At 42.8% G+C, this 27,855-nt stretch overlaps 3 protein-coding genes across 6 annotated transcripts; all 3 read left to right on the top strand.

The window, feature by feature from the left end:
- Positions 1–2,403: 2,403 nt before the first annotated feature.
- LOC131443154 (cytochrome P450 2K4-like) lies at positions 2,404–12,344 on the top strand. Its single transcript, XM_058612547.1, has 15 exons — positions 2,404–2,474; positions 3,340–3,635; positions 3,729–3,891; positions 3,971–4,120; positions 4,207–4,367; positions 4,469–4,648; positions 8,184–8,366; positions 8,456–8,618; positions 8,688–8,837; positions 8,916–9,076; positions 9,158–9,334; positions 10,348–10,489; positions 11,129–11,313; positions 11,822–11,963; positions 12,057–12,344. Exons 1-15 carry the CDS (start codon positions 2,408–2,410, stop codon positions 12,239–12,241), a joined length of 2,505 nt encoding a protein of 834 aa, XP_058468530.1. The 5' UTR covers positions 2,404–2,407; the 3' UTR covers positions 12,242–12,344.
- Positions 12,345–13,484: 1,140 nt separating this feature from the next.
- LOC131443152 (cytochrome P450 2K4-like) lies at positions 13,485–16,556 on the top strand. Its single transcript, XM_058612542.1, has 9 exons — positions 13,485–13,895; positions 13,985–14,147; positions 14,238–14,387; positions 14,478–14,638; positions 14,738–14,914; positions 15,545–15,686; positions 15,764–15,948; positions 16,071–16,212; positions 16,310–16,556. Exons 1-9 carry the CDS (start codon positions 13,686–13,688, stop codon positions 16,492–16,494), a joined length of 1,515 nt encoding a protein of 504 aa, XP_058468525.1. The 5' UTR covers positions 13,485–13,685; the 3' UTR covers positions 16,495–16,556.
- Positions 16,557–17,002: 446 nt separating this feature from the next.
- On the top strand, positions 17,003–27,145 carry LOC131443153 (uncharacterized). 4 transcript variants are annotated; one of them, XM_058612546.1, is made up of 8 exons: positions 17,003–17,468; positions 18,968–19,261; positions 19,335–19,583; positions 20,087–20,170; positions 20,250–20,362; positions 20,934–20,993; positions 21,363–21,431; positions 26,964–27,145. In XM_058612546.1, the coding sequence occupies exons 1-8, from the start codon at positions 17,408–17,410 to the stop codon at positions 27,045–27,047; spliced, it is 1,014 nt and encodes a 337-aa protein (XP_058468529.1). In that variant the 5' UTR covers positions 17,003–17,407; the 3' UTR covers positions 27,048–27,145. The 4 variants fall into 4 exon arrangements, 3 of the variants coding, with proteins under 3 accessions (XP_058468529.1, XP_058468527.1, XP_058468526.1); XR_009233573.1 differs by having other exon boundaries at positions 17,398–19,261; positions 21,363–21,619; positions 26,964–27,049; XM_058612544.1 differs by having other exon boundaries at positions 17,398–19,261; positions 20,937–20,993.
- The last annotated feature ends 710 nt before the right edge of the window (positions 27,146–27,855 follow it).

The raw sequence follows: 27,855 nt of genomic DNA, 5'->3' as shown, positions 1-27,855 counted from the left end.
AGGTAGCTGTCATGTGACCTGAGGACGGACGCTCAGTTGAGTGAATCCTGAACTAATCCTTTCTGTTTCCTGTCCTGCTGACTGAACTTATGCAGCTGCCTGCCATCATGTGGCGAAGGAAGGTACTGCATGAAAATGAATGAATCACTCACTGAGAAGACTCATTATTCCTGAGTCATACAAAAGATTAGTTCTTTTTGAACGAATCGTTTACGAACGACACATCACGAGTTTCCATCTCATGTCACACTGACCTGAACTAGAACATGATCATGTTTTTTTTTAGCACAAAAATGTTTTGATTGCAAATAAAAGGTTAAATGTTACTTTTATTTAGTTCCTTCATCACTTCTTCATCACCACAGTAGAGATGTCAGAGCTCTTCCTCTTGTCATTCTCTTCTGTCTCCCTGTTATCTTCCTGGTCCTCATCACCAGGTCCAGGTCCAGATCTCAGGACAGCAGTAAGAACTTTCCAGGCCACGTCTCCGCTCGGGAACCTGCTGCAGCTGGACCACAATAAAACCTCAGAGGACATTCACGGAGGTAAAGACCTTGTGTTTGTCTACAGTGTCTACACTCTTTGTTTCAATCATACATGTAATGTTAGAATGTTTCTTTGTGGGACATGGACTGACAGACAGGTAAAGGTAAAGACAATAAAGGAGGCGCTTGTTAACTACATAGAAGAAAGCATATTTTACATAATATAAAGTAATGTTATATAATATAATATAATATGATGTGATGTTATCTAATATAATGTAATGTAATGTAATATAATATAATATAACATAATGTGAGATAATATATATCAGCATAACACAAAAATACAAAAGTGTGATTTAAAAACATTTTCTCCTTTGATAAACCTTTGATGACCTGTGCACCGGGACACGACTGTATGGCTGTCCCACAGAGAACTGAGTTACAGGACTTACAGGTTTAATATAAAACCTGAGTGCACCTTTGTCCTCACTTGGCTCGTGTTGCGTTATGTAATGAGGTGAGCAATCACACTGGTCCAGTAAAGTTTATCATTGGCCAGGACTTAGAAAGGCAAAGGTGAGTGTGTGTGTGTGTGTGTGTGTGTGTGTGCACGCGTGCACACTTCTTATACATTTGCCATAAGCAAAATTTGGTGTCCCTTATTTTGAAGGAATAATTCATGATTTATTTTCTCCCAATGTGGGAGAGAGAGTGGTTTACAAACTTCAGCTTAAAGCATGTTGAGATAAAATAAACCTGAGAAAGTCTGTGTTTTATCAGTTGAGGCTAAGATGTTGTCAGTGAGAGATACCCCGTACAACCACATTTCTGACCTCCATGGTGACAAAAGTTCTCACGTAAATAGAAAACGACATGACACCTGTGGCGTCACCCTCTTAAAACTCTGTTTTATCTCATGGGTTGAATGATTTCACTCAGACCACATGACACTGCTGCCGCAAAGAGAATCTGTCCGTCAATAGCATTTCGCGACAATTCAGTTCAATTGTCGAGCAGAGAAACCCAACAGTTCACCCAATGAGCAAGCACTCGGTATCAGTGGAGAGGAAACAACGTGTTCTGTCAGAGATTTCTTCTGTTAACCTTTTAACAGAAGAAGAAATCTCTGACAGAACCCTGCGTGCAGCCATCTGTCTAGACAGGTTCGGGTGGAAGGACAAATGGGGGGAAAGGGGACAGAAAGGGGGGAGAGAAAGGACAAGGGGGTGGTGAGGAAGAGAAAGTATCAAGTTCTAAGTTTAGACAAGACAGTTCTGACTCAGTGATGACATGTTTATAGAACTACAGAGCTAAGATTTATGTAACGTGCATAAAATGATGTTTTACCAAACGTCTGAGGAAAATTATTCGCTTACAGATTCAAAATGGTTGTACATTTGAACAATGTACACAAATTTGCTCTCGTCAAAATTTACACAGTGATTTTGGTCATGAAAGTCATGAAAGTGTGCAATTCTTAAAAAGTGGGTGGGAAAACTGGGCTAAATTATTGTGTAAGAGTGACTGCAGCAGCCGCAGCAGCAGTAACAACAACAGCAGCCGCAACCGCCGCCGCAGCAACAGCAGCAGCAGCAGCAGCAGCTACAACAGCAGCAGCAGGTCACAAAGAAAAGGAAACTGTGAAAATAGACTCTTTGGTCAACCACAGTTAGTTGATTAGTTTGTTTTGGTTTTGTCTTGTGCAAATACAAAAATGAGAACAACTACATATTGTGTGTATGAGCACAGCTATTTTTATGGCAAACCAATGACTCAATAAAATCACTGTGAGGTTTCATAACAACCGCATGATCATGATTGTTCAGCTAAACCTTCAATCATAACTTCTGTCTCACAAAACCAAAGAAAAAAATATATAAATGATGTTGTTTTAAACTCATGTTTCCTACTTTAGTTCAATGACAGCACCACAAAGACCTTCTGTTTCAACGTCCCAATCCTCAAGAACCAAGCAACCAGAACCAGGTAAGACAGATTCCATTCCAACCCAAAGAACTCATAGACAGAGGCATAGTTGGATCTGCTTCAAAACATGCCAAGTTCTCCTAGTTTCTCCCACCGAAACTAGTGAGATGCCAAGTTTGTTGTGCGGAATGTTCTCCACTACTTCACACGAGATGCTTTCACAGAATTGACGATCTCATTCACACTCTACCATCTATATTTTCTTGCGTGGTGGCTGTGGTTGAACATCCAGACCTTGGGTGATCTTCAAGGCCTTCCCTAGCCCTTCACCTGCACACATGTTGATGCAGTTGATAATTAATGCATCATTGCAACCATGTCAAAATGATCGTGGAAAGTCCTCTGTTAGCTATCACATGTGTGTTTATCTGGAAGTAAACAGTGCAGTAAGTATCACAACAGGTTGAATTGAGTGCATCCCAAGTTGTAACTTCAAGTCTACGCTTGTACATGATAATTATGAATAAATAATAATTAAAAAGACTCACAGGATGAACTTTTTAATGTATTACAATGTCATGACTTTTCACCCCAAATTGATTTTCCCAATAACAAAATGAGACAAACATTTACCATATTAAGTGGGACATAGTTCCCTGTGTGTGTGTGTGTGTATGTGTGTGTGTGAGGTGTATTATTCCAGCACTACAGCAATCTCTGCACACTCTAGCTTTCTGATACTAAATCCACATAGAGACATATGTCCATAAAGATAAGAGTTGCCCAGTCTGCAGTTGATATTAAAGTCACTGATATTTGTCTGATAATCATTGATTTGATAATGATGGTGCAGTTTAACATCCTATCATGACAGAGCTTAAATGTGTACGTGGGTAACCTTTGCCATTCTCTCCTCCTCCTGTAGTGGGTTGGGTTTTGTGTCTTTCTGGCAGCTACAAAAGGCCTCTGTACGTATGTCAATACACTCAAAACCAAACAGGCAGGTACACAATGGGGATATTTGAGGTTGTGTTCCAGTCGTCCCTCAGCTCTGTCTCACTGTTGGGGGCTCTGCTGGTGCTGCTGCTCGTCTATTTTATTTCTACCTGGAGCTTCAGCTCAGAAGGGAAAGGCAATGAACCTCCAGGACCAAAACCACTTCCCCTGCTTGGAAACCTGCTGCAGCTGGACCTTGATAGACCCTTCAATACCTTCCTGGAGGTGAGGATGTGGCTGGAGTAGGTCTCCTACTCCTAAGTAAGTTTGTGGTGTTGTCTGCTTTCATCTCTCATGACATTACTCCCTTACCCTCAGCTTTCCAAGAAATATGGACCAGTGTTCACCGTCTACCTTGGATCGAACAAGGTGGTGGTTCTGGCAGGATACAAGGCTGTGAAAGAGGCTCTTGTCAACAAGGCTGACGAGTTTGGGGAAAGAGACTCTCCACCAATCTTTAAGGAGACGACTCATGGATATGGTAAGAAATAGTAAGCAAAACACAGAGCTTTTCTACGTCATCTTCCTTCGCCTACTGTGTTCATTATACTTCCTTTCAGGGGTTATCTGGTCCAACGGAGATTTATGGAGAGAAATGAGGCGCTTTGCTTTGACGAACCTGAGAGATTTTGGAATGGGCAAGAGGGCTTGTGAGGACAAGATCACTGAGGAATGTGACTACCTCGTTGAAGTGTTTAAGAAATTTAAAGGTCTATGATTTAAAAAAGAGGAAACAAGATATCCTCAAAAGTATAAAATCTTTTTTTTATTTCCCATTTGTTTTCTTTTGTTGCAGGTGAAGCTTTTGATACGACTGCGCCAATGAACTGTGCCGTCTCCAATGTCATCTGCTCCATGGTCTATGGCAGCAGATTTGAATATGATGATCCAGAGTTTACATCACTGGTGGAACGGACAAACCAGAACGTCCAGATTGCGGGCTCTGCATCAATGCAGGTTTTTCATTAAGACATTAAGACCTTAGACTTTGAACAAACTGTTCCACTCACCTGATTAAGTTGAGTTAAGATGTTGTCTATATATATCTTTTTGAACAGCTCTACAACACCTTCCCATGGTTGGGTAAACTGTTACTCTATAACAAGAAATTCAACGAAGCTCTGGACGCCAACATCGACCAAAACGTACGGCTGTTCGGTCGACTAAAAGAGACCCTCAACCCACAGATGTGCAGAGGGTTCGTGGACTCCTTTCTGGTCCGAAAGCAAAATCTGGAGGTCAGCAAATGGACCACAACTTTCTTTTTATTATTATTATTTCAAATGAAATAAGAGTAAGAGAACTAGACTTCTGCCCTTCCTCTGGACTCTTAAGCCTAGCTCACCCCACATGATTTTCTCCACATAACGATTGCACCAAATCATCACATGACCACGACCGATCAGTGACCGATCAGTATGCTTCCCACTTAAAAAGTAGACTCACAAGTGTGCAAGTAGGAAAACTGCATGAGGAGGTTATGATTAGTTATTCATTGAAAATAAAGCAACATATCTCGTGTGTTTGATTGATTGTTCTGATTTGTCGTTATGTGCAGGAATCTGGAGTCAGCGACAGTCACTTCCACGATAAGAACCTCATTATTACTGTCATGAATCTCTTCACCGCTGGCACTGACACAACAGCAACAACACTGAGATGGGGTTTCCTGCTGATGGCCAAGTATCCAAAGATACAAGGTGAGGAACTTGGACACACATACACGCCTCAGCCCTACCCCCCTTTGTTTGCATTGTTCAGATTCTCGTTGAGGTAGTGGGGACGGGTGAAGTGTAAGGTCAAACTGAGACATTTGAGGGACACACTTCAAACGGAAGGTATGAAGTATTTCCCAGATCAGCCATAAAGCTGATAGCTGAAGTTGGTTGTCAAAAGGCTACAGTTAAGTCGATCTGGTGCAGTCTCTTGAACGTACCATGAACTGGTGCTCTAGACTCCTCAGATGTGGAAGACATTTCCTGACATGTCTCCACTCAAAAACAGAGAGAAACAGAATTGGGCCCAAGCAGCAACATCTTCTCTATCCACAGACCAGGTCCAGGAGGAGCTGAGCAGGGTGATAGGAACTCGTCCAGTGCAGCTTGAAGACAGGAAGAACCTGCCCTTTGTTGACGCCGTCATCCATGAGACACAGAGACTGGCCAACATCGTCCCCATGGCACTGCCTCACAGGACGGCCCGAGACGTGACCTTCAATGGTTACAGCATTAAGAAGGTCAGACTGGACAGACATATTAAACTCTGTATAAATTCCTCTTCCACCTCTATTTCTTTCTATGCTCTGACACAGTCACTGAACTGAAATACCACTGAACGGGTTGGGATTCGGCTCATGATCGCCGGCTTTCAGCAGCGCTATCGCTAAATACACCAGACTCCTCTGTTAAATATGGACATTTTAGACATTTCCTCTGCTAAATGTTGGAGATGAACGCATATTTTCAGGGATTTTTAAGTCTTTTTAACTGATCTACAGTTTGGCTTTGTTAGCTTCGATTCTCGTGTCGGACGTCGCGCTCATGACTCGTCCAGTGACGACACTCTCTGACCAATCAGTGGCCAGCAGTCTGTTGATGTCACATTTTACTATCGGCTCAGCTCGCTTGGAGCATTATCCGAGCAGGTACTAAAAAAAACACCAGGTACCAGGTTCCATCACAGATGGAAAAGCAAGAAAAAACGGATTCGATTTGAGTCGAGCCATGGTGGAACTGTCAAAGTTAAAACAACGACTTATTTCCTTCGAAATGTCTTTGTGATAAACATTTGATTAGTTGTGAACTTTGAAAAGTTATTGTCTATAAGCAGCACTACTCTGAAGTCTGGATATGGCTGCGTCATTCATCTGAAAACGGGCTCTGTCAAGCAAAACGATCAGACCCAACTGAGGGAGCGTTTGTGTGTATGCAGCAGCAGAGCAGGGTTCTTTTGAGCAGTAGAATTCACTCCCTAAACTTTTCATGGTCGAGCTTCTTTGTGTTTTCAAATTGTTTGCGTGGTCGTCTCACTTTACTAGCTCATTGTTGCTGTTGCGTCTGTCACTCGCTTCCTGTGTGCAGTGCGGGAATGTCGCCAGGTGACACGAGATCTAAACACTGCTACACCGAGAAACACAGAGAGAGTCATGCAGAGTTGATGCACTTAATCAACACTGTGTGAACTTGTTTGACATCATTTATATTTAAATCTTACGCTCTACAATTTTAAGCTACTTAATTCCTTTCTTGTGCACAGGGAACCACAGTGTTTCCTCTGTTGACGTCTGTCCTGTACGATGAGGATGAATGGGAGAAACCTCGCTCCTTTCATCCCGCCCACTTCCTGGACAAAGATGGGAAGTTTGTCAAGCGAGATGCCTTCATGCCTTTTTCTGCAGGTTTGCGTCATCAGGCACTTTTCACACCTTCTACAAGTTCACACATTAACACACGTGACGTGGATGTTTCTCAACCGCTGTCTATACCAACAGGTCGTAGGGTTTGTCTCGGAGAGAGTCTAGCCAGGATGGAGCTCTTCCTCTTCTTCTCCACCCTCCTGCAGCGCTTCCGTTTCTCTCCTGCTCCTGGAGTCTCCGAGGACGATCTGGATCTGACTCCACGCGTGGGATTCACCCTCAACCCGTCACCACATAAACTGTGTGCTGTCCCCCTTTGAAAATGCTGCTGGATTGACTCATGACAGTAGATTTTCAGAAAAAAAACATGTCCCAGTTATAAACTTTTCTTTTTCAGCCGTCAAATTGTGTTCCCTTTTGACTTTAAAAAGTTTTTTTTGTAAAATAAAGTGTTATTGAGGAGAAAGTGGCTCTCAGTATGTGAGTTGTGCTCTGTTTCCTTAAATGTCCAGCGCTTTGGTCAACAATGCTATATTTAAATGTGCTTTATAAGTGAATTTGATAATGTGCAGTGGCCTGTGGAGGAGTTAGGATACTGGAGTTCGTGGTGTGATGGTAGTTGAGTCTGTAGTGGTCGTATCTGGAAATTGACCCACTGATTAACTGGGATAGAAGTTGTGAGGGGCAGCCATGGATGGATGATGACATCCGTCCATGGCACGGGTTTCTTTTTTGGGCTTCTCCATTTCTAGGGGTCACCATCGTGGATCATTTGCTCTTTAAGCTCCTTTCAGTTTATCCAGACTTGGGACCAGAGGTACCCCACTGGTGACCCTGCAGTTACAAGCCAGATTCCCTTTCCACACGGCCATGGTACATGGTGATGACTAGTTTTCCAATCAGTTAACGTTTGATGCTTTAATAAAATATGGTTGAACAACCTTTGATAAGAGCATACAAATATATATAAAATGTAACTGAGTAAAAAAAAACACAAATTCTTACAATATGAAGTTTTGAGTTAATTGCAGTTTCATGACCATTCACCCCATATTGATTTTTCACTGCAACAGAATGAGATAAATATTTGCCATAGTGACTGGGGCAGAGTTTCCTTTGTATGTGTGTGCGTTACAACACTTATTCTTGTAACCTCAGCACACTAAACTACTCTCGCTTTATGATCCTACATAAACATCTATGTGTTACGTCATGTGTGACCATAAGATAGCAGCTCAAACAAAGGTTTACTCATTCACTGTATGTGCGTGAACTTTTCCATTCTCTCCTCCCTCCTGTAGTGGGCTGAGTTTTGTTCCAGCTACAAAAGGCTTCTGTCGTTATGTCAACGCTCCACACTCAGGGACAGGAGCACAACTTGTTTTTAGACGATGGGGATATTTGAGGCTATGTTCCAGTCCTCCCTCAGCTCTGTCTCACTGTTGGGGGCTCTGCTGGTGCTGCTGCTCGTCTATTTTATTTCTACCTGGAGCTTCAGCTCAGAAGGGAAGGGCAATGTACCTCCAGGACCCAAACCACTTCCCCTGCTTGGAAACCTGCTGCAGCTGGACCGTAACAGACCCTTCAATACCTTCCTGGAGGTGAGGATGTGGCTGGAGTAGGTCTCCTGTAAGTTAGTTTGTGATGTTGTCTGCTTCCATCTCTCATTACATTACTCCCTTACCCTCAGCTTTCCAAGAAATATGGACCAGTGTTCACCGTCTACCTTGGATCCAAGAAGGTGGTGGTTGTGGCAGGATACAAGGCCGCGAAAGAGGCTCTTGTCAACAAGGCTGACGAGTTTGGCGAAAGAGACCCTCCGCAAATCTTTAAGGAGCTAGCGGATGGGCATGGTAAGCAAAACACAGCGCTTTTCTAGGTCGTCTTCCTTCGCCTACTGTGTTCATTAGACTTCCTTTCAGGGGTTTTATGGTCCAACGGAGATTCATGGAGGGAAATGAGGCGCTTTGCATTGACAAACCTGAGAGATTTTGGAATGGGCAAGAGGGCTTGTGAGGACAAGATCACTGAGGAATGTGACTACCTCGTTGAAGTGTTTAAGACATTTAAAGGTCAAGTGCATTAAAAACAGATTTTTAAACAAAAATCCTCAAAAGTATGTATATTTAATTTGTTTCCTTTTGTTGCAGGTGAGGCTTTTGATACGACTGTACCAGTGAACTGTGCCGTCTCTAATATCATCTGCTCCATGGTCTATGGGAGCAGATTTGAATATGATGATCCAGAGTTTACATCACTGGTGGAACGAACAAACCAGAACGTCCAGATTGCAGGTTCCCCATCAATGCAGGTATCATTTATTGTATTTTTAACCTTTGACTTTGACCTATTTTTTCCATTGACCTGATTAAGTTAAGTTCTTTTTTTACAGCTGTACAACATGTTCCCGTGGTTAGGTAAACTGTTTATTAGCAAGAAATTCAACCAATCTGTTGATGCCAACTCGAAGCAGAACTTAGAGCTGTTCAGTCGGCTGAAAGAGACCCTCAACCCACAGATGTGCAGAGGGTTCGTGGACGCTTTTCTGGTCCGAAAGCAAAATCTGGAGGTCAGTAAATAAACCATGACTTTTTTTTGGCAAATTGACTACTTTGTTCTTTGGTATTAAGTTCACATTTTCAAACTGTAGGGGTGAGATCATGTGATCTGAAAGACAACTATTTTCACACTACATGAGCAAATCACTGATGAGTTATGCAGATTGACTCTTTACAAAAGAATAACTCTGGCCTCAACAGGACAGTCATGAATGTTCATTGAGATGTGGGTATGAGTATGAAATACAAAACTGTGAAGTGTCCTCTGTAGAGACCATTTTTGATTTGGTTTGTCCAGACTGGGTTACCATAGAAACATAAGAGAGTGACATGTTTGACGCTGTGGATGGTGCAAATCAAAATCAAATGGTTCATCATGATGACGTTGTCATGGAATTGTGGTAATCTGTGTTGCAGTTGACCAGATCTGTAACTGTAAAGATCAGGACAAAGGCAGGCAGAGACCAGGTTAAGACTGAGACTTGTCCACTGTCCACTGTATATATGGTGTATATGCCCCACCGTGGTCTCAGTCCTTAATAGTTTTGGTCTTGAGCCCATACTAGTTTTCGTCCTGTTACTGTGGTCTTGACTAGAATACTGATCTTTGGTTGATCGTCTGGGTTCTTGGGGAGGAGCTTTGTCGACAGACTTGCTTATCTTCAGACTTGTTTCTTTGTATGTCGTCAGGAGCATACTGACGTGCATATCACACCTACTATAAACACTTCTGTGGCTGTTTGGAGGGCTCATGCTGTCTTTGAAGGTCAAGGCCATTGTACCTTGTAAAAACAACAATAATCTTTCTCTAACAATTTTAACAAAACGCTTAAAAGGTTCGTAATTCCGGTGCTCTAAAGGCCCGGATTGCATCACATGATCACATGAACATGATCGTTATTGTTAGTCAGTATGTCCTCCCTTGTGAAATGTACAATTCAAGATAACATAAAATGATTGATTCAAAATAAAGCGACCGATCTCATGTGTTTGATTGATTGTTGTGATTTGTCCTCGTGTGCAGGAATCTGGAGTCACCAACAGTCACTTCCACGAGAAGAACCTCCTGAGTACCGTCATGAATCTCTTCGCCGCTGGCACTGACACAACAGCAACAACACTGAGGTGGGGTTTCCTGCTGATGGCCAAGTACCCAAAGATACAAGGTGAGGAACTTGGACGCAACTTTCACAACAAGTTCAGGGCTTAATCCCATTTCACCCCTTTATTTTAAGCATTCACATGAGTCTTTCTTTTGGACGTGGAGGGGAGGGATAAGCCAAGAGTCACTACACCAAGCTTGTGCCCCCCCCCCCAAGGATCTACGGTTATGTATTTCGCAATATGTTGCAATTTATGTGGCCCAGCGATGCGGACAAATAAACCACACTGGGACAGTGGAGTTTAAGTATTCTATTTACCACAATTTTGGTAAATGGAGATATGTTTACTGGCATCAATTTGATAGTTTGCTCTGTTGATGTCACTAAGATATACACATCTGAACATGGTCTGAAGGTAAAGTATCTGATGCTGCATACACATGCCAAACAACCTACCCATCACAAATTCAGATCCATCCATCAAAAAAACTGATGAAAACATAATCTCCGTGGCTGAGGAAATGAATCAATTGATCATGTTTGCAGTCTCCAACACATACCATAAATCAGGCCGCTAGAGTTCTAAGCAATGAAGACATTGCGTCTCCACTTTGCTGCAGAAGGGTCTAATGATGGCAAGTGGCAGAGGTAGAGATGAGAAATGGAATTGGGCCCAAGCAGCAACTTCTATTCTACAAACAGATCAGGTCCAGGAGGAGCTGAGCAGGGCGATAGGAACTCGTCCGGTGCAGGTTGAAGACAGAAAGAACCTGCCTTTTGTCGATGCCGTCATCCATGAGGTACAGAGACTGGCCAGCATCGTCCCCATGGCACTGCCTCACAGGACGAGCCAAGACGTCACCCTGGAAGGTTTCTTCATTGAGAAGGTCAGACTGGAAAGACTATTGAAATATTATTGTCTTTTCACACTTGAATTAGGGAATTTTGTTGTTTTTCTGAAATACCCAAAAATGTTACTAAAAACTGACATCCAATTTTGTGTCTCATTGGTTTGTCCACATTTTAACATTTTATGTTAAAAATAAAAAAAATATGAGCATACAATAAAACTAATTAACATATCACATTTCAAGTTTTAACATTGTATAACTTTGGTTGACTGACCTCTTCTTTTTTCAGCTGCTCCAACTTGACTATATGACATGCTAAAATATAAGGCAGGAACAACTTTGTATCACCTACACTGGAGGCTGCTGAATAACAGGTTTCTTTGGGCAGTAGAAAGTTCTTTTCTGAAACTTTCGTAGGCGCTTCTTTATGTTTTAAATCACACTCCAACTGTCTCGCTGTACAAGCTCAATGTTGCTGTCTCCATCTGTCTCGACATATAATCTTATCTTGTTTTAAGCCTTTTAATTCCTTTCTTGTGCACAGGGAACCACAGTGTTTCCTCTGTTGACGTCTGTCCTGTACGATGAGGATGAATGGGAGAAACCTCGCTCCTTTCATCCAGCACACTTCCTGGACAAAGATGGGAAGTTTGTCAAGCGAGATGCCTTCATGCCTTTTTCTGCAGGTTTGCGTCATCAGGCACTTTTCACACCTTCTACAAGTTCACACATTAACACACGTGACGTGGATGTTTCTCAACCGCTGTCCATGCCAACAGGTCGTAGGGTTTGTCTCGGAGAGAGTCTAGCCAGGATGGAGCTCTTCCTCTTCTTCTCCACCTTCCTGCAGCGCTTCCGTTTCTCTCCTGCTCCTGGTGTCTCCGAGGACGATCTGGATCTGACTCCACGCGTGGGATTAACCCTCAACCCGTCACCACATAAACTGTGTGCTGTCCCCCTTTGAAAAACCTGCTTCACTAACTGAAGACAGTAGAAATTTTTCAGATATGTAACGTACCTTTACTTTAAAAGGTTTCTGCAAAATAAAATGGAATTGCTACATCAAACCCTGACCCTAAAGAGTAACTTGCTGTAATGTACAATAGCCTGTGAAGGAGTTACGATACTGGAGTTCATGGTGTGATTGTAGTCAAGTCTGAGTATTTTGGTCAGAAATTGACCCATTGATTAACTCAGCCTTGCTTGATTTCAGAAATGGGTCACTAGAATAGAAGTTAGGAGGGGCCGCCAAGTATGTAAGTGGTTTTTGGGGGGTGTTCTACATCACCAGGGGTCGCACAATGGAACATCTGCTCTTTCAGCTTATCCAGGCTTGGGACCAGCACTTGAAGTCTTTAAAGAGGTATGCTCATAGATACCCTAGCCCTTAACCTATTGGGATTAGAGTTTAGAAGCCAAGTTCCCTTTCCACAGGGCCATGGGCTGGCCCACATTGGTACATGGTGATGGTTGGTAGTCAATTAACTTACAGCTAGTTTTTCAACTTTTTTCTATCATGTCTATGCTTTAATAAAAGGTGGTCGAACTGTGTCTCTGTCAGGTCACCGAGGTACAGTTTGGAATGATAAACCCTGATCTGATTTACGTTTCCAACACCCTGTGTGTAAGCGATAGCTGCAAGTGTGACATCGTACCAGCATGAAACAGTTTGGCCAATAAATTCAATGAAGATGAAGAACGTGACCAAGTGGCAACTGGTGGCAAACTCACCCATAACAATCTAAAACCCCATTGTGAATCCTCAAGATTTGCTCCAGAGCCACCAGACACCAGGCTCCTATTGGACGATACTGGATGTCAGCTGGTGTTCGCTCATATGTGCTGTACTTTGTCTTGTTTCGAAGGTTGGCCAAAATGGTGTTCTCTAAATCATTGGCAGTTTTGGCTGCCTTTGAGTCGGACTCTCAATACGACGTCTAAAGACGACGATAAAGACATTCATAGCGAAGTTTAATTTGCTGACATGCTTGATTAACATTTCCTTTGTATCTATGGGAGATGAATATCTGAACTGTCATCAAGTAAGCCTACATGTACATGTACTCCATATGTATTCGTCCTCTTCTGAGATAAACCTGAAAATAAATATGCCTATATATGTATATATATATATATATATACAGTACATATACATACATATATACTGTATATGTAGTGTATTGTATATGTATGTAATGTATTGTATAAAAGAAAAGGCAATAACAAGGCAAATAAGTGACCACCCACAGTAGAGGATATTATTGAGTTTACTGATTTATGCGGGTGAACTTTGCCATTCTCTCCTCCCTCCTGTGGTGGGTTGACTTGTTGACTCTCTGGCAGCTACAAAAGGCTTCTGTCGTTATGTCAAAGCTCAGAAAAACAGGGACGCAGATTGTCTTCAGACGATGGATATATTAAAGGTTTTGTTCCAGTCGTCCCTCAGCTCTGTCTCACTGTTGGGGGCTCTGCTGGTGCTGCTGCTCGTCTATTTTATTTCAACTTGGAGCTTCAGCTCAGATGGGAAGGGCAAAGAACCTCCAGGACCCAAACCACTTCCCCTGCTTGGAAACCTGCTGCAGCTGGACCTTAAAAAACCCTACAATACCTTCCTGGAGGTGAGGATGTGGCTGGAATAAGTCTCCCGTAGGGTAGTTTGTGGTGTTGTCTGCTTCCATCTCTCATGACATTACTCCCTTACCCTCAGCTTTCCAAGAAATATGGACCAGTGTTCACCGTCTACTTTGGATCTAACAAGGTGGTGGTTCTGGCAGGATACAAGACCGTGAAAGAGGCTCTTGTCAACAAGGCTGACGAGTTTGGGGAAAGAGACCCTCCGCAAATCTTTAAGGAGCTAGCGGATGGGCATGGTAAGAAAAACACAGAGCTTTTCTACTAATAAAACTATTAGGGTCAAAACACACAAAGTGTGTTATCATAGATTCTAACACTGATTTCAGGGGTTTTATGGTCCAACGGAGATTCATGGAGAGAAATGAGGCGCTTTGCTTTGACAAACCTGAGAGATTTTGGAATGGGCAGGAAGGCTTGTGAGGACAAGATCACTGAGGAATGTAACTACCTCATTGAAGTGTTTAAGAAATTTAAAGGTCTGTGATTTAACCAAGTGCATTAAAAACAGATTTTTAAACAAAAATCCTCAAACATATGTATATTTAATTTGTTGTATTTTGTTGTAGGTGATGCTTTTGATACGACTGTACCATTGAACTGTGCCGTATCTAATATCATCTGCTCCATGGTCTATGGCAGTAGATTTGAATATGATGATCCAGAGTTTACCTCACTTGTGGAACGAACACACAAAAACCTTGAAATTGCAGGCTCCGCATCAATGCAGGTATCATTTATTGCATTTATTAATATAAGACTTTGATCACCCTGTTCCACTGATGAAGACGTTGTCTTGTTTTTTCCATTTGATGTGGTTTGATAACAGCTCTACAACATCTTCCCATGGTGCCGTAAACTGTTCAATAACAAAGTATTCAGAGATGCTGCTGATGCTAACGCTGCGCAGAACCAAAAACTGTTTAGACGTCTGAAAGAGACCCTCAACCCACAGATGTGCAGAGGGTTCGTGGACGCCTTTCTGGTCCGAAAGCAAAATCTGGAGGTCGGCAAAACGTTCCTTTTTCAAATGTCTTATTTTTTAATTGTTATTATTTCAGCATTTCAAATTAAGGATTTGGTAGGTAACCCTAATATACCATAATGTGAATCAAGTATTGAAAGACCAGAAAGAGAGCTGGACTTCTGCACTTCCTCTGGACTCTTCAGGCTGGCTCACACTGCGTGACTTTTAGCCTGATAATCCGGTCACTTATGAGATGTGAAAGTCATTGTTTGTGGTAAACTTTGAATGTCCTGTTCCAGCTAATCAATCATAGTTTATTAGCTGTACAGATTGTCTTTAAAAAACAAACAAAGAGCTCCTGAGTTCCAGTACCTCAAGGGCCCCGAGTTCATTACATGGTCACATGACCTTTGTCCTTTATCAATCCCGCAGGGGAAATTCCTTCTCTGCATTTAAACCAATCCTCTAGAAACCTTCGTAGAATTAGGATTAGCGGGCAGCCTCTGGGAAAAAAAAATGGGGATTTGGTACCTTTCTCAGGGATACCCCAGCCCTTTTCTTTTTTTAACCTGGTGGGGAAGTGTGAATGTGAATAAATTAAACAAGAAGTCAACAGTTAAATTAAATTAACACATCCAATGTGTTTCATTTGATTTTCCATATGTGCAGGAATCTGGAGTGACCAACAGTCACTACAGTGATAAAAACCTTCTGACCACGGTCATTCATCTCTTCGGTGCTGGCACTGACACAACATCAACAACACTAAGGTGGGGCCTCCTGCTGATGGCCAAGTATCCAGAGATACAAGGTGAGGAACTTGAACACATTCACAGCTTTCACACCAGTGGCAAGAATTTCAAGCAGCGTGATCTTCTCTCTCAACAGACCAGGTCCAGGAGGAGCTAAGCAGGGCGATAGGAACTCGTCAGGTGCAGGTTGAAGACAGGAAGAACCTGCCCTTTGTTGACGCCGTCATCCATGAGGTACAGAGACTGGCCAACATCACCCCGATGGCACTGCCTCACAGGACGAGCCAAGACGTCACCTTCCAGGGTTTCTTCATTGAGAAGGTCAGACCGGACAAACTGTTGAATTATTGGTGTCTTTTCATGTATGGTTTTTGAAATTCCCATTGTACTAAAAATTGGAATCCAAATAAAAATATGAGGAAAGGATTCAACATTGTGCACAGGGAACCACAGTGTTTCCTCTGTTGATGTCTGTCCTGTATGATGATGATGAATGGGAGAAACCTCGCTCCTTTCATCCCGCCCACTTCCTGGACAAAGATGGGAGGTTTGTCAAGCGAGATGCCTTCATGCCTTTTTCTGCAGGTTGGTGTGATCGGGAAACTTCTCACTCTATGTTCTTTATGTTCACATATTCACACACGTGACGTGGATGTTTCTCAACCACCGTCTGTGTCAACAGGTCTTAGGATTTGTCTCGGAGAGAGTCTGGCCAGGATGGAGCTCTTCCTCTTCTTCTCCACCCTCATGCAGCGCTTCCGTTTCTCTCCTGCTCCTGGAGTCTCCGAGGACGATCTGGATCTGACTCCACACGGGGGAATAACCCTCAACCCGTCACCACATAAACTGTGTGCTGTCCCCCTTTGAAAATGCTGCTGCATTGACTCGTGATAGGAGAACATAAAAAATAAAACTGACCCTGAGCTCTACTGCCTAAGTGCTCCAAGTTCTTCATTCAAAGTTCTAGTGAACAGATCAGTGAATCTTGGTTGTTCTGTTTCTCCAGTGACATTCATCAATGTTTACGTTTTCTACACCTGCTGGTTTGATCGATTGCTGTTTTAACTGTGTTAGGGTTAACCCTAATTGGTGTTTGGTCATCGTAAGAATCTTTTCTTATGAGCTTTGGGGCGGGTTTTCTGACCTTTCTGTGGGTACGCAGCATGTCTGTGTTTATAAAAGTTAGACGTGGCTTTATGCTACGTGCTACGACGGCCGTAACCTTGACCTCGCTGTGATCGCTACGACATTGTACTAGCACAGTATATCATGGTCCAGCAGTAAATTCAGTGAAGAAGAACAAACGTCCAGCAGAAGAATCTTGAATTCTGTGTTTGTAGAGGTAAAGTGTTTGGTCATCAGTCAAGTCCGAGTATCTGATTTTCTTTGCTTCATCTGGGGAAAAAACACACCAGTGTCCTGTATTTCCACACTGAACCACAGCTTCCTCTCATCAACGATTCTCTGCTCTCACTTCATTTTCCACCACTTCTCACTCGACCCAAACAGCAACACTGACTCCGGATCAGGCCGCTGCTACTTTTGATTTCGTTGCTGATTAATAATCCAATGGCAAAAATAAGCAGCAAACAAAGAATTGTTTGCAAATGTGTGAAGGCAACACGAATGAACGCCATCTACAAACTTTCAGCTCTTGACAAAGAAGCTCAAAATGCAGTAAAAGAGGAAGTCTTACACTGCCAATAACCGGAAGGAGAGTTTCTATTTCTCTATTGCACAGAAACACAGTCAGAGCTCCTGAGAGGAAAACAGAGGCACGATGAGTGAAATCAGGTGGATCAAGACCTTGTTATTTCTGACACTGGAGCTTCACTTTACAGGTCAAATATTTACCACATCTTTTTTTACCATCAGAGGATAAGGCAGCGTAGTTTTTCCAAACTCAGCTGAGCTGTGTGTGTGTGTGTTGGTTTGATAGTTTGCAGGATTACAGGAAAAAAGTACTTCATGAAACTTTGTGGGAGGATTGGGCTTGGGTCAAGGAAGAATCCGTTAAATTTTCAGGGCAGATATAAGAATTAAGCTTGACTGAATTTAAGGGGACCGTTTTCCCTGTGGTGGGGTGTAGTTAGTTAGTTAGTTAGTAAGTTAGTTAGTTTCTCAGCAGGATTATGCAGGGTTTTGGTGGGAGGGTGAGGTAGGGGTCAGATCTTTACCTTATTTTGTAGTTTTTCATTGTCAGGTTTTATTTCCTGTCCTGTCTGCCCCGCCCCTAATGTGTATCACCTTACTTTGCTCAGTTTTGTCCAGCAGCCATGTTGTTTTCTTGAGTTTTTGTTTTCCCCGTCCTACATTTGTTTGTGTTATTTAAGAATCTTTTTAGTCACTTTGACATCCTGCATTAGGGTGTTCTCTTTTGGTGACACAGGTCATATCAATATTCAGTCAAGCCTTGACTGAATAGTATGCCTTGACTTTGTATGTAAACTTGTCACATGACAAATTTGTGCCATGAACACGGCACTCAGCCTCAGTGGAGTTGATTGGTGTTTGTGGTAAGTTGTCATGTCTGACTCTCGAGTTGAAGTTTTTCATCTTTGCAAAACATCACGCTGACACTTCGACGCGATGGTCAATCAGCGCTGAGATTCTCCAGATGACGTCACGCACTTGCCAGAGGCCAGACACTTTATCTCTTGTGGAAACTTCTGCAGAGAAGAAACACACCATACGGAGCCGGACACAACTTGGCCGAGTTTCACCGTTAAATTTGGGAGTGGCCTCTTCCAGCGATACTTCGGGAACTTTGGTTCAAGTTAAACTGTGGAACTCGTCATGTTGTGTGACGGGTGAAAAAGAAATGGCCGTTACTTCTGTTTAAAATACGGCGACTTGTACCCACAGCGTCAATCGCGTCACAAAATTTACAAAAAGATCCCGCGGCGCGATGGACACATCGCATCCGGTGTGGACACAGCATTACCTGCTTGAGGTGGACAGGGTCTGAGGACACAGACTGTGTCTGTATTACTACAGACACAAAATACAAAATTACAAAATACAAAATTTTTGTTTTCCCCGTCCTACATTTGTTTGTGTTATTTAAGAATCAGCCCTGTTTGTTTTGGTGTGCTGGTGTCAATGCAACGAGGTGGGTTCAGAACACAAGCCAGATCAGGGTTTGCTTGAGCTCCCACAAAGTGGTTTTAGCACAAACATACAATGATCCTGGGGATTTCTCAAGAAACAACACAGGGAACGTGTTGAAATAAATAAGGATCAGGATTACTGTATGTAATGTGTTAATATCTGTAAATGTTTGCTGCAGATCCAGATGTTGGCATATTCTTGTTTATTTTCATGTCCTTTCCTGACGCAGAGACCATTGAACCACTGATCTTGATTATCAAGGAGGGAGATGAAGCTACGTTGACATGTGGAAATATGAAGCTCACTCGGGATAAATGTGGCTGGATTCATACTCATCCTGGGAAAGCAATATCAGAGCTGGTGGAAAATGGGAAGCTTCGGGCAGATCAGTCGCACAGACTGAGCGTCACAGAGCACTGTTCTCTGGTTATAAAGAAAGTCACAACTGCAGACAGGGGTCGATACGACTGTCAGCGGATCGCACCTCTCAGTGATGCTCTGGTTTATCTGTCTGCTGTCAAATGTGAGTATTTACGAGTGTCTTTTTAGATAAGCATAATAAATGGTTCTTATTTTGTTCTGCTCTTCTTCACCAGTGACTGAACAAAAGGACGAGGATAAGGTGACCTTGTCCTGCTCTGTGCCAGGTCATGAGTTAAATCCCACAGTGAACTGCCGGCCCGTGAATGGTACAAACTCGAGGGGATCGCAGATGGAATGTTCCACCACATTTTCTACCTCTTATCTCAAGCGGAACCCAAACTATCGGGAGTCCTTCATCTGTGAAGTGACGGACGGTTACAGAGGAGACGTGCAGACGTTCACCTTCAGCTCTTCGTCCTCAGGTGAGAACACGCTGAGCTCTGTGTCTGTATCGGAGTCAACCGCACATATATTCATTCCCATGGTAACCTCCACCATCACTGCGTGTTTTGAGGCTCCTCCCCCTCAAGAACCGAGACTTTGAGTCAGACGCTCGAGGCGTCACAGGAAGTTTGGATAAAAACAAACTAGAATTTTAGTTTGGTGTGTAATTGTATAACTAATAATAATAATAATAATAATAATGAACTTGTCCAGTCACTTGAACACAATGTGACATGAATCAGAAGTTTAAGGGTGAACCCCATAGAGAAAATCACCAATTTTACATCACAGCACAGAGGAGTTGTTGATGGCAGAGGATCAACAACTCCTGTGTGCTGTGATGTTAAAATCACTGATTTTCTCTATGGACTTTGGTGCAGGGAGAGTGAGTGCTTTACAAACTTCAGTTTCCATGTGTTTTGATTACTTGTCTATGATGGTGTCATACTTTTTTGGGCTTGTTCTTTTTTCATATGTCCAGTTGAGTACCCACCAACTCCAACAGCTGAGAGCATCAGCAGCTCAAACCCCAACGTACCGATGTCTGGTCAAACACCACAAACTAGTGAGTGATAAAGTGTCTCTTTTTTAATTAAAAATGTCTCGGAACTTTGTGTCTAAATACTATTTCTTTCTCTCTTCAGGTTTGTGGTGGTACATTGGTGTGGCTGTGGGCGGAGCTTCACTCTTACTGGCTGTTGTTGCAGCTGTTAGGTGGAAGAGAAATGAAGGCAAGACACAGACCAATGGAAACGCTGTAAGATCTTTTTGTCATAAAACTATAAACTGTTAAGAATGTACACAGCAAACCCACATTAAAAAAAATACATTTGTTTTGACGGCCTTTTGGAAGCTTCTCACTCGCCAATACCAAAGTCCATGGAGAAAATCAGTGACTTTACATCACAGCACACAGGAGTTGTGGATCCACTGCTGCCTCCATCAGCAAGTTTGAATTCTGTGTTTGAAACTCTTTGTTCAGATTTACCTCAGTGACGCACACTGACCACAAGAGGCAGCAGCGACCAGCAGCTCCTGCGTCCTGAAAGTTGTAAAATGTTGATTTTCCCAATGGACTTTGGTGTGGGAGAGTGAGTGGTTTACAAACTTCAGTTTCCTGTTGGAAAAGTCTGTCTGACAGTGAGATAAAGATGTGAACTTTTGTTGATTGGCAAAAAAATTTCTTGTTTCACGTTTTCACTGAGAGCGTATCTCAGGCTACTTCACAGCGCATGCAAACAACCTTGCTTGGATGCTGCTGAGCCCACACTGGCCAATAAATAGTTATAACACATAACTGGTTCTTTATGTGTGTGTCTTTTGTCCAGCAGGGACAGAGATTAAACCCTACGGAGACTCAGTCCAGTCCAGACACGAGTCACGACATGGTGAGATCACACACACACACACGTTGGACTTGAGGGGACATTGCATTGACTTACATTCATTTCCTGGAGACTTACTCTAACCTTAACCACAATTACTACTGGCCTAATCCTAACCCTAACCTTACCCTCACCCTAACCTCAACCTAACCTTAAAACATAAACTTAAAATGTAGTCATTTACGTTGTGGGACTTGATTTTTGTCCCCACAAGGAAGACAAGTCCCCACAACATTAGTAATACCCACACACACACACACACACGCACACACGGAGCAGTATGACATCTGGGAAAAATGGGAAGGAAGTGGAAGCAACAAGTCATGAGTGCAAAGATGTCATTGTGTCATCATCATCATCATCACTGTGTAGGCTGATCCTGAGGAGGGAGTTTCCTACGCCTCTGTCAGCTACATCAAGAGAAGCAACGGTAAAGCCGGGGTAAGATTCTTGGACGTTTGTCTGTTTTTGTCTTTCAAAAAGAGAAAGAAGCCACATTTGACCTGACGACAAAAGCCTGTGATATACTTCCGCACATGCCGCGCCACACTGGGCACCGTGATGCAGCACCGCTTTGGGCACCGGGTGGGCGTCGCTTTGTGTGGACCCTTGTGTGAAACCTGAAGCTGGTATAAACTGTGACGCATTTAAGATTTTAAGTACTTTTTGCTCAGGTGTGTTAATGTGAAAATGAGAAAAAAAAGTTACGATTTATGATTAAACATTGCTAAGACTTTGCAAATTGGAAAAAAACAACTCAAGTGTAATGTTCTATAAGACTCCTGTACTTGTTTGTCTAAGTTAGCGTAGGGGGGCGGGACTTTGCTATCGTCATTTTCATAATGATAACATTGATAATGGTAATTCACTGTAATTAGGGTTCGAGCAACAAGGTTGCAAGAACCCTCTTGAAACTGGAAGGATTATTAGGGTTCGAGCAACAAGGTTGCAAGAACCCTATTGAAATGCAAAAGATTATTATTATTATTATTATTATTATTATTATTCCTAAAAGTAAATCGCGTTTTTGAGGCCTTTCCCATACCCCAAAACTCACAGATTTTTGTGACCGCATCAATCCTGGTGTAAATTTACGTCTGAAAGTCGTTCGGGGAAAATGCGTGGAAAATTGGAAGTGGGAGGGGCTAAAAAGTCACGCAAAAAACTTCTATTAGGTCAACTCATGTCGGGTTTAACGTATGTGAACGAAACTTGGTACACACGTTCATTAGGTGGGGACGGTCAAAAAAGTCGATGACGACTTTCCCGTGAAACCTACAGGAAATCCGCCATCTTGGGTTGATTGGCGATTTTTGGGCGATTTTGGCGAATTCGCAGCAATGGTATTTGAACTAACTCCTCCTAGAGTTTTCGTGCGATCACCTTCAAACTTGGTGAGGTCCCTGTGGACCAGTTGAGGAGCTTACGGTATCAAAAGTTTTTTCAAATGTCGCATGGCGCACGAGATAGGGGGCGGCAAAGTTCGTGATGATTCTGATGTTTCGCATCAGAAAAAAAAAACTCTTATAACTTTGCGATGGAAGGTCCGATCCGAACCAAACTTGCTATGATTGATGATGGGCCATGGCTGAAGACGTCTATGAAAAAACGGTGAAGTTTGAAAACAGCGCCTCCTTGTGGTGAAAGAAAATACACAAAAAAAAAGTTTTTTTACGATTTCGGGAATAACTTTTACACAGATAATCGTACCGCACTCAAAATTGGTGACAACATTCAAAACACATGGTAGATGATGCGTGATCAATATGACGACAAATCGTTTAACGGTGTTGCCATGGCAACGACGCAAAGTCGGATTTTTGGGACAAAAAATCAAACTGCTACAACTTCGTGAATCCTGGTCCGATCTGAACCAAACTTGCTAGGATTGATGATAGTCCGGCCCTAAAGACGTCTATATGAAAATATTAAATTTCGAAAACAGCGCCCCCTGGTGACAGTAGACAATATGACAGCTTGTATTTCAATTATCTCCTCCTAGAGCTTTTGTGCGATCACCTTCAAACTTGGTGAGATCAATGTGGACGAGTTGAGCATCAAAAGTTATCAAAAGCTTTTTAAAATATTGTATGGCGTATGAGATAGGGGGCGCCAAAATTGGAGATAATAATCATTTTTCATAACAGACAATGAAACTCTTATAACTTCGCGATGGAAGGTCTGATCCCAACCAAACTTGCTATAGTTGATGATGGTTAGTTGCTGAAGACGACTATGTTGCTGAAACGGTACATTTTGAAAACAGCGCCTCCTGGTGGTGCAAGAAAATTCTAAAAAAACAAACTGTTACAACTTTGCCAATCCTGGTCCCATCTGAACCAAACTTGCAAGGATTGATGACAGTCCTGCCCTGAACACGTCTATATGAAAATGTTCATTTTCAAATACAGCGCCCCCTGGTGACAGCAGACAGAATTACATTTATAGTTTTTGATGCTGCTCCAACAGGGATTGTTGTATCCACTTGAAACTTAGTATGTGGGACCCCAGACCCTTCCTCAACATGTCCGTAAAAGGTCACCTCCCTACAGGAAGTGGAAACGCCCGAAACAGGAAGTAAAGTCTTACATTGTCCGATTGACACGAAACTAGATATGTGAGTTACTGGACCTTCCCTGAACATGTTTACGGAGACGCCGTTGACCGAACAGGAAGTCGGCCATTTTAAACAGGAAGTGCCCTCTAACTTTGCCGTACATTGTCCGATCTGCACAAAACCTTATATGTGACACCAGGGACCTGTCCTGAGCATGTCCGTAAAAGGTCACCTCCCTACAGGAAGTGGAACGCCCGAAACAGGAAGTAAAGTCTGACATTGTCCGATCTGAACAAAACTTGATATGTAAGACAAGGGAACTTCCCTGAACACGTTTACGGAGACGAACAGGAAGTTGGCGATTTTAAACAGGAAGTGCCCTCTAACTTTGCCGTACATTGTCCGATTTGCACAAAACCTTATATGTGAGTTACGGGACCTTCCCTGAATATGTTTACGGAGACGCCGTTGACCGAACAGGAAGTCGCCATTTTAAACAGGAAGTGCCTTCTAACTTTGCCGTACGTTGTCCGATCTGCACAAAACCTTATATGTGACACCAGGGACCTGTCCTGAGCATGTCCGTAAAAGGTCACCTCCCTACAGGAAGTGGAATGCCCGAAACAGGAAGTAAACTCCAAGATTGTCCGATCTGAACAAAACTTGATATGTAAGACAAGGGAACTTCCCTGAACACGTTTACGGACGCGCATTTGACCGGACAGGAAGTCGGCCATTTTAAACAGGAAGTGCCCTATAACTTTGCCATACATTGCCCGATCCCCCTCGAAATTTGGAACGACGCCGCTGAAAATAACTAGTACTGAAAATAACTAGTACTGAAAATAACTAGTACCGCGCGCGGTGAATGAACGGGTGAGAGCGCGAGGCACGCGGGGAGCCGTGGCACACGGCGACCCGCGTGGGTCGGCTCGAACCCGTTCAGAACCGCGCGCGGTACTAGTTATTATTATTATTCTTATTATTCCTTAAAGTAAATCGCCTTTTTGAGGCCTTTCCCATACCCCAAAACTCACAGATTTTTGTGACCGCATCAATCGTGGTGTAAATTTACGTCTGAAAAAGGTTCGGGGAATGTGCGTCGAAAATTGAATGTGGGAGGGGCCAATAAGTGCGGCGCCACCTGTCCAAATTCACCATGACCAACACAATTATCGCACATGCCCGAAATTCGGTACACATGTGTAGTGGGTCAGGATGAAGAAAAAATTACATTATGACCATGATCCAAACCCAACAGGAAATCCGCCATCTTGGGTTGATTGGCCATTTTTTGGCGATTTTGGCGAATTCGCAGCAATGGTATTTGAACTAACTCCTCCTCGAGTTTTCGTGCGATCACCTTCAAACTTGGTGAGGTCCCTGTGGACCAGTTGAGGAGCTCACGGTATCAAAAGTTTTTTCAAATGTCGCATGGCGCACGAGATAGGGGGCGGCAAAGTTCGTGATGATTCTGATGTTTCGCATCAGAAAAACAAAACTCTTATAACTTTGCGATGGAAGGTCCGATCCGAACCAAACTTGCTACCATTGATGATGGGCCATGGCTGAAGACGTCTATGAAAAAACGGTGAAGTTTGAAAACAGCGCCTCCTTGTGGTGAAAGAAAATACACACAAAAAAAGTTTTTTTACGATTTCGGGAATAACTTTTACACAGATAATCGTACCGAACTCAAAATTGGTGACAACAGTCAAAACACATGGTAGATGATGCGTGATCAATATGACGACAAATCGTTTAACGGTGTTGCCACGGCAACGACGCAAAGTCGGATTTTTGGGACAAAAAATCAAACTGCTACAACTTCGTGAATCCTGGTCCGATCTGAACCAAACTTGCTAGGATTGATGATAGTCCGGCCCTAAAGACGTCTATATGAAAATATTCAATTTCGAAAACAGCGCCCCCTTGTGACAGCAGACAATATGACAGCTTGTATTTCAATTATCTCCTCCTAGAGCTTTTGTGCGATCACCTTCAAACTTGGTGAGATCAATGTGGACGAGTTGAGCATCAAAAGTTATCAAAAGCTTTTTAAAATATTGTATGGCGTACGAGATAGGGGGCGCCAAAATTGGAGATAATAATCATTTTTCATAACAGACAATGAAACTCTTATAACTTCGCGATGGAAGGTCTGATCCCAACCAAACTTGCTATAGTTGATGATGGTTAGTTGCTGAAGACGACTATGTTGCTGAAACGGTACATTTTGAAAACAGCGCCTCCTGGTGGTGGTAGAAAATTCTAAAAAAACAAACTGTTACAACTTTGCCAATCCTGGTCCGATCTGAACCAAACTTGCAAGGATTGATGACAGTCCGGCCCTGAACACGTCTATATGAAAATATTCATTTTCAAATACAGCGCCCCCTGGTGACAGCAGACAGAATTACATTTATAGTTTTTGATGCTGCTCCAACAGGGATTGTTGTATCCACTTGAAACTTAGTATGTGGGACCCCAGACCCTTCCTCAACATGTCCGTAAAAAGTCACCTCCCTACAGGAAGTGGAAGGCCCAAAACAGGAAGTAAAGTCTTACATTGTCCGATTGACACGAAACTGGATATGTGAGTTACGGGACCTTCCCTGAACATGTTTACGGAGACGCCGTTGACCGAACAGGAAGTCGGCCATTTTAAACAGGAAGTGCCCTCTAACTTTGCCGTACATTGTCCAATTTGCACAAAACCTTATATGTGACACCAGGGACCTGTCCTGAGCATGTCTGTAAAAGGTCACCTCCCTACAGGAAGTGGAATGCCCGTAACAGGAAGTAAAGTCTTACATTGTCCGATTGACACAAAACTAGATATGTGAGTTACGGGACCTTCCCTGAACATGTTTCCAGAGATGAACAGGAAGTTGGCCATTTTAAACAGGAAGTGCCCTCTAACTTTGCAGTACATTGTCCGATTTGCACAAAACTTTATATGTGACACCAGGGACCTGTCCTGAGCATGTCTGCAAAAGGTGACCTCCCAACAGGAAGTGGAATGCCCGAAACAGGAAGTAAACTCTAAGATTGTCCGATCTGAACAAAACTTGATATGTAAGACAAGGGAACTTCCCTGAACACGTTTACGGACGCGCATTTGACCGAACAGGAAGTCTGCCATTTTAAACAGGAAGTGCCCTATAACTTTGCCATACGTTGCCGCGATCCCCCCCGAAATTTGGATCGACATGCACAGGGACGCCGCTGAAAATAACTAGTACTGAAAATAACTAGTACCGCGCGCGGTGAATGAACGGGTGAGAGCGCGAGGCACGCGGGGAGCCGTGGCACACGGCGACCCGCGTGGGTCGGCTCGAACCCGTTCAGAACCGCGCGCGGTACTAGTTATTTTCAGTACTAGTTATTTTCATTTTCTGTTGTTTTCCTCTCAGGTTCAAGTAAAGGCTGCTGCTGATGATGATGAGGAGGAGGAAGGTGCTGCAGTGACATACAGCACTGTGAACGTGCGACGTTGACTCATTTATTTTTAAGTTATTTACTATTTTTATGCTTCTATTTAAGGTTATTTTTATTTCTTACATGTTTACTTCATATATATATATGTCCTCGCCGTAGGGGCTCAGTGTGTGTCCTGTACAAGTGGCTAAAGTTGACTTTGACTTGACATTAAAAAAAAGTAAATACAGCTCAGTCGTGAGCAAGGCTGTTTATGCATTTCCATTTTTACTTGTACATATGTACACACATATATACATATATATGCGGTGTATACTTTGGCAGTTTTAGTCACACTGAGATACAGATACCGTAGAACATAAGCATATTTGGACTTTTCCATGTATTCACTGATCATTCTCACATGCTTAACTAAAAGAAATAAAAATCTTTTAAAAACATGTTCTTTTGATGCATGCAGATTCTGGCTTATTAGCTCTTGTTTATGCTAACTAGCTTTGTCTGCTAACAAACAAAGTAAAGCCAATGAAGTCTTTCTGGCTGAATATTAATGTTGAGTCATACTTGCATTTACCTGTTTTGCTTACATATTCACTCTGCCAGCGCCACTGTGCCTCAACAATTTAAAAATACCAGAGTGCAAAGGATTGTGGGTACCTTCGTTCTTTTTTGCGATGGACTTGGTCGCTCAGGACCTCCACAATAATGGGGAAGGTTAGGGTTAGGATAGAGGGGAAGGGAAGGGAAGCAAGATCAGAGGATATAGTGAGTTGGGGAGGGTATGGTTAAGTTTAGATAAAGAGGTGAAGGTTTGGGTAAGGAGAAGATGGAGGGAAGCAAGTTAAGGTAGGTATATATATATATTTT

Source organism: Solea solea, chromosome 17 (assembly GCF_958295425.1).
Source record: "Solea solea chromosome 17, fSolSol10.1, whole genome shotgun sequence".
NCBI classification, from domain to species: domain Eukaryota; kingdom Metazoa; phylum Chordata; class Actinopteri; order Pleuronectiformes; family Soleidae; genus Solea; species Solea solea.
Note: the sequence above shows the minus strand (reverse complement) of the source record. Positions and strands in the feature narration are given on the sequence as shown.

Excerpts from the sequence above, each read along its gene's own strand:
- LOC131443154 (XM_058612547.1), top strand. The coding sequence starts at position 2,408 with ATGACAGCACCACAAAGACCTTCTGTTTCAACGTCCCAATCCTCAAGA. Across the intron at positions 2,475-3,339 it reads AACCAAGCAACCAGAACCAG|TGGGTTGGGTTTTGTGTCTT; the intron begins GTAAGACAGATT and ends CTCCTCCTGTAG. Across the intron at positions 8,619-8,687 it reads GGAGCTAGCGGATGGGCATG|GGGTTTTATGGTCCAACGGA; the intron begins GTAAGCAAAACA and ends ACTTCCTTTCAG.
- LOC131443152 (XM_058612542.1), top strand. The coding sequence starts at position 13,686 with ATGGATATATTAAAGGTTTTGTTCCAGTCGTCCCTCAGCTCTGTCTCA. Across the intron at positions 14,639-14,737 it reads CAGGCTCCGCATCAATGCAG|CTCTACAACATCTTCCCATG; the intron begins GTATCATTTATT and ends GTTTGATAACAG. Across the intron at positions 15,949-16,070 it reads AGGGTTTCTTCATTGAGAAG|GGAACCACAGTGTTTCCTCT; the intron begins GTCAGACCGGAC and ends CATTGTGCACAG.
- LOC131443153 (XM_058612543.1), top strand. The coding sequence starts at position 18,904 with ATGTTTGCTGCAGATCCAGATGTTGGCATATTCTTGTTTATTTTCATG. Across the intron at positions 20,171-20,249 it reads TGGTCAAACACCACAAACTA|GTTTGTGGTGGTACATTGGT; the intron begins GTGAGTGATAAA and ends TTCTCTCTTCAG. Across the intron at positions 21,432-26,963 it reads GAAGCAACGGTAAAGCCGGG|GTTCAAGTAAAGGCTGCTGC; the intron begins GTAAGATTCTTG and ends TTTTCCTCTCAG.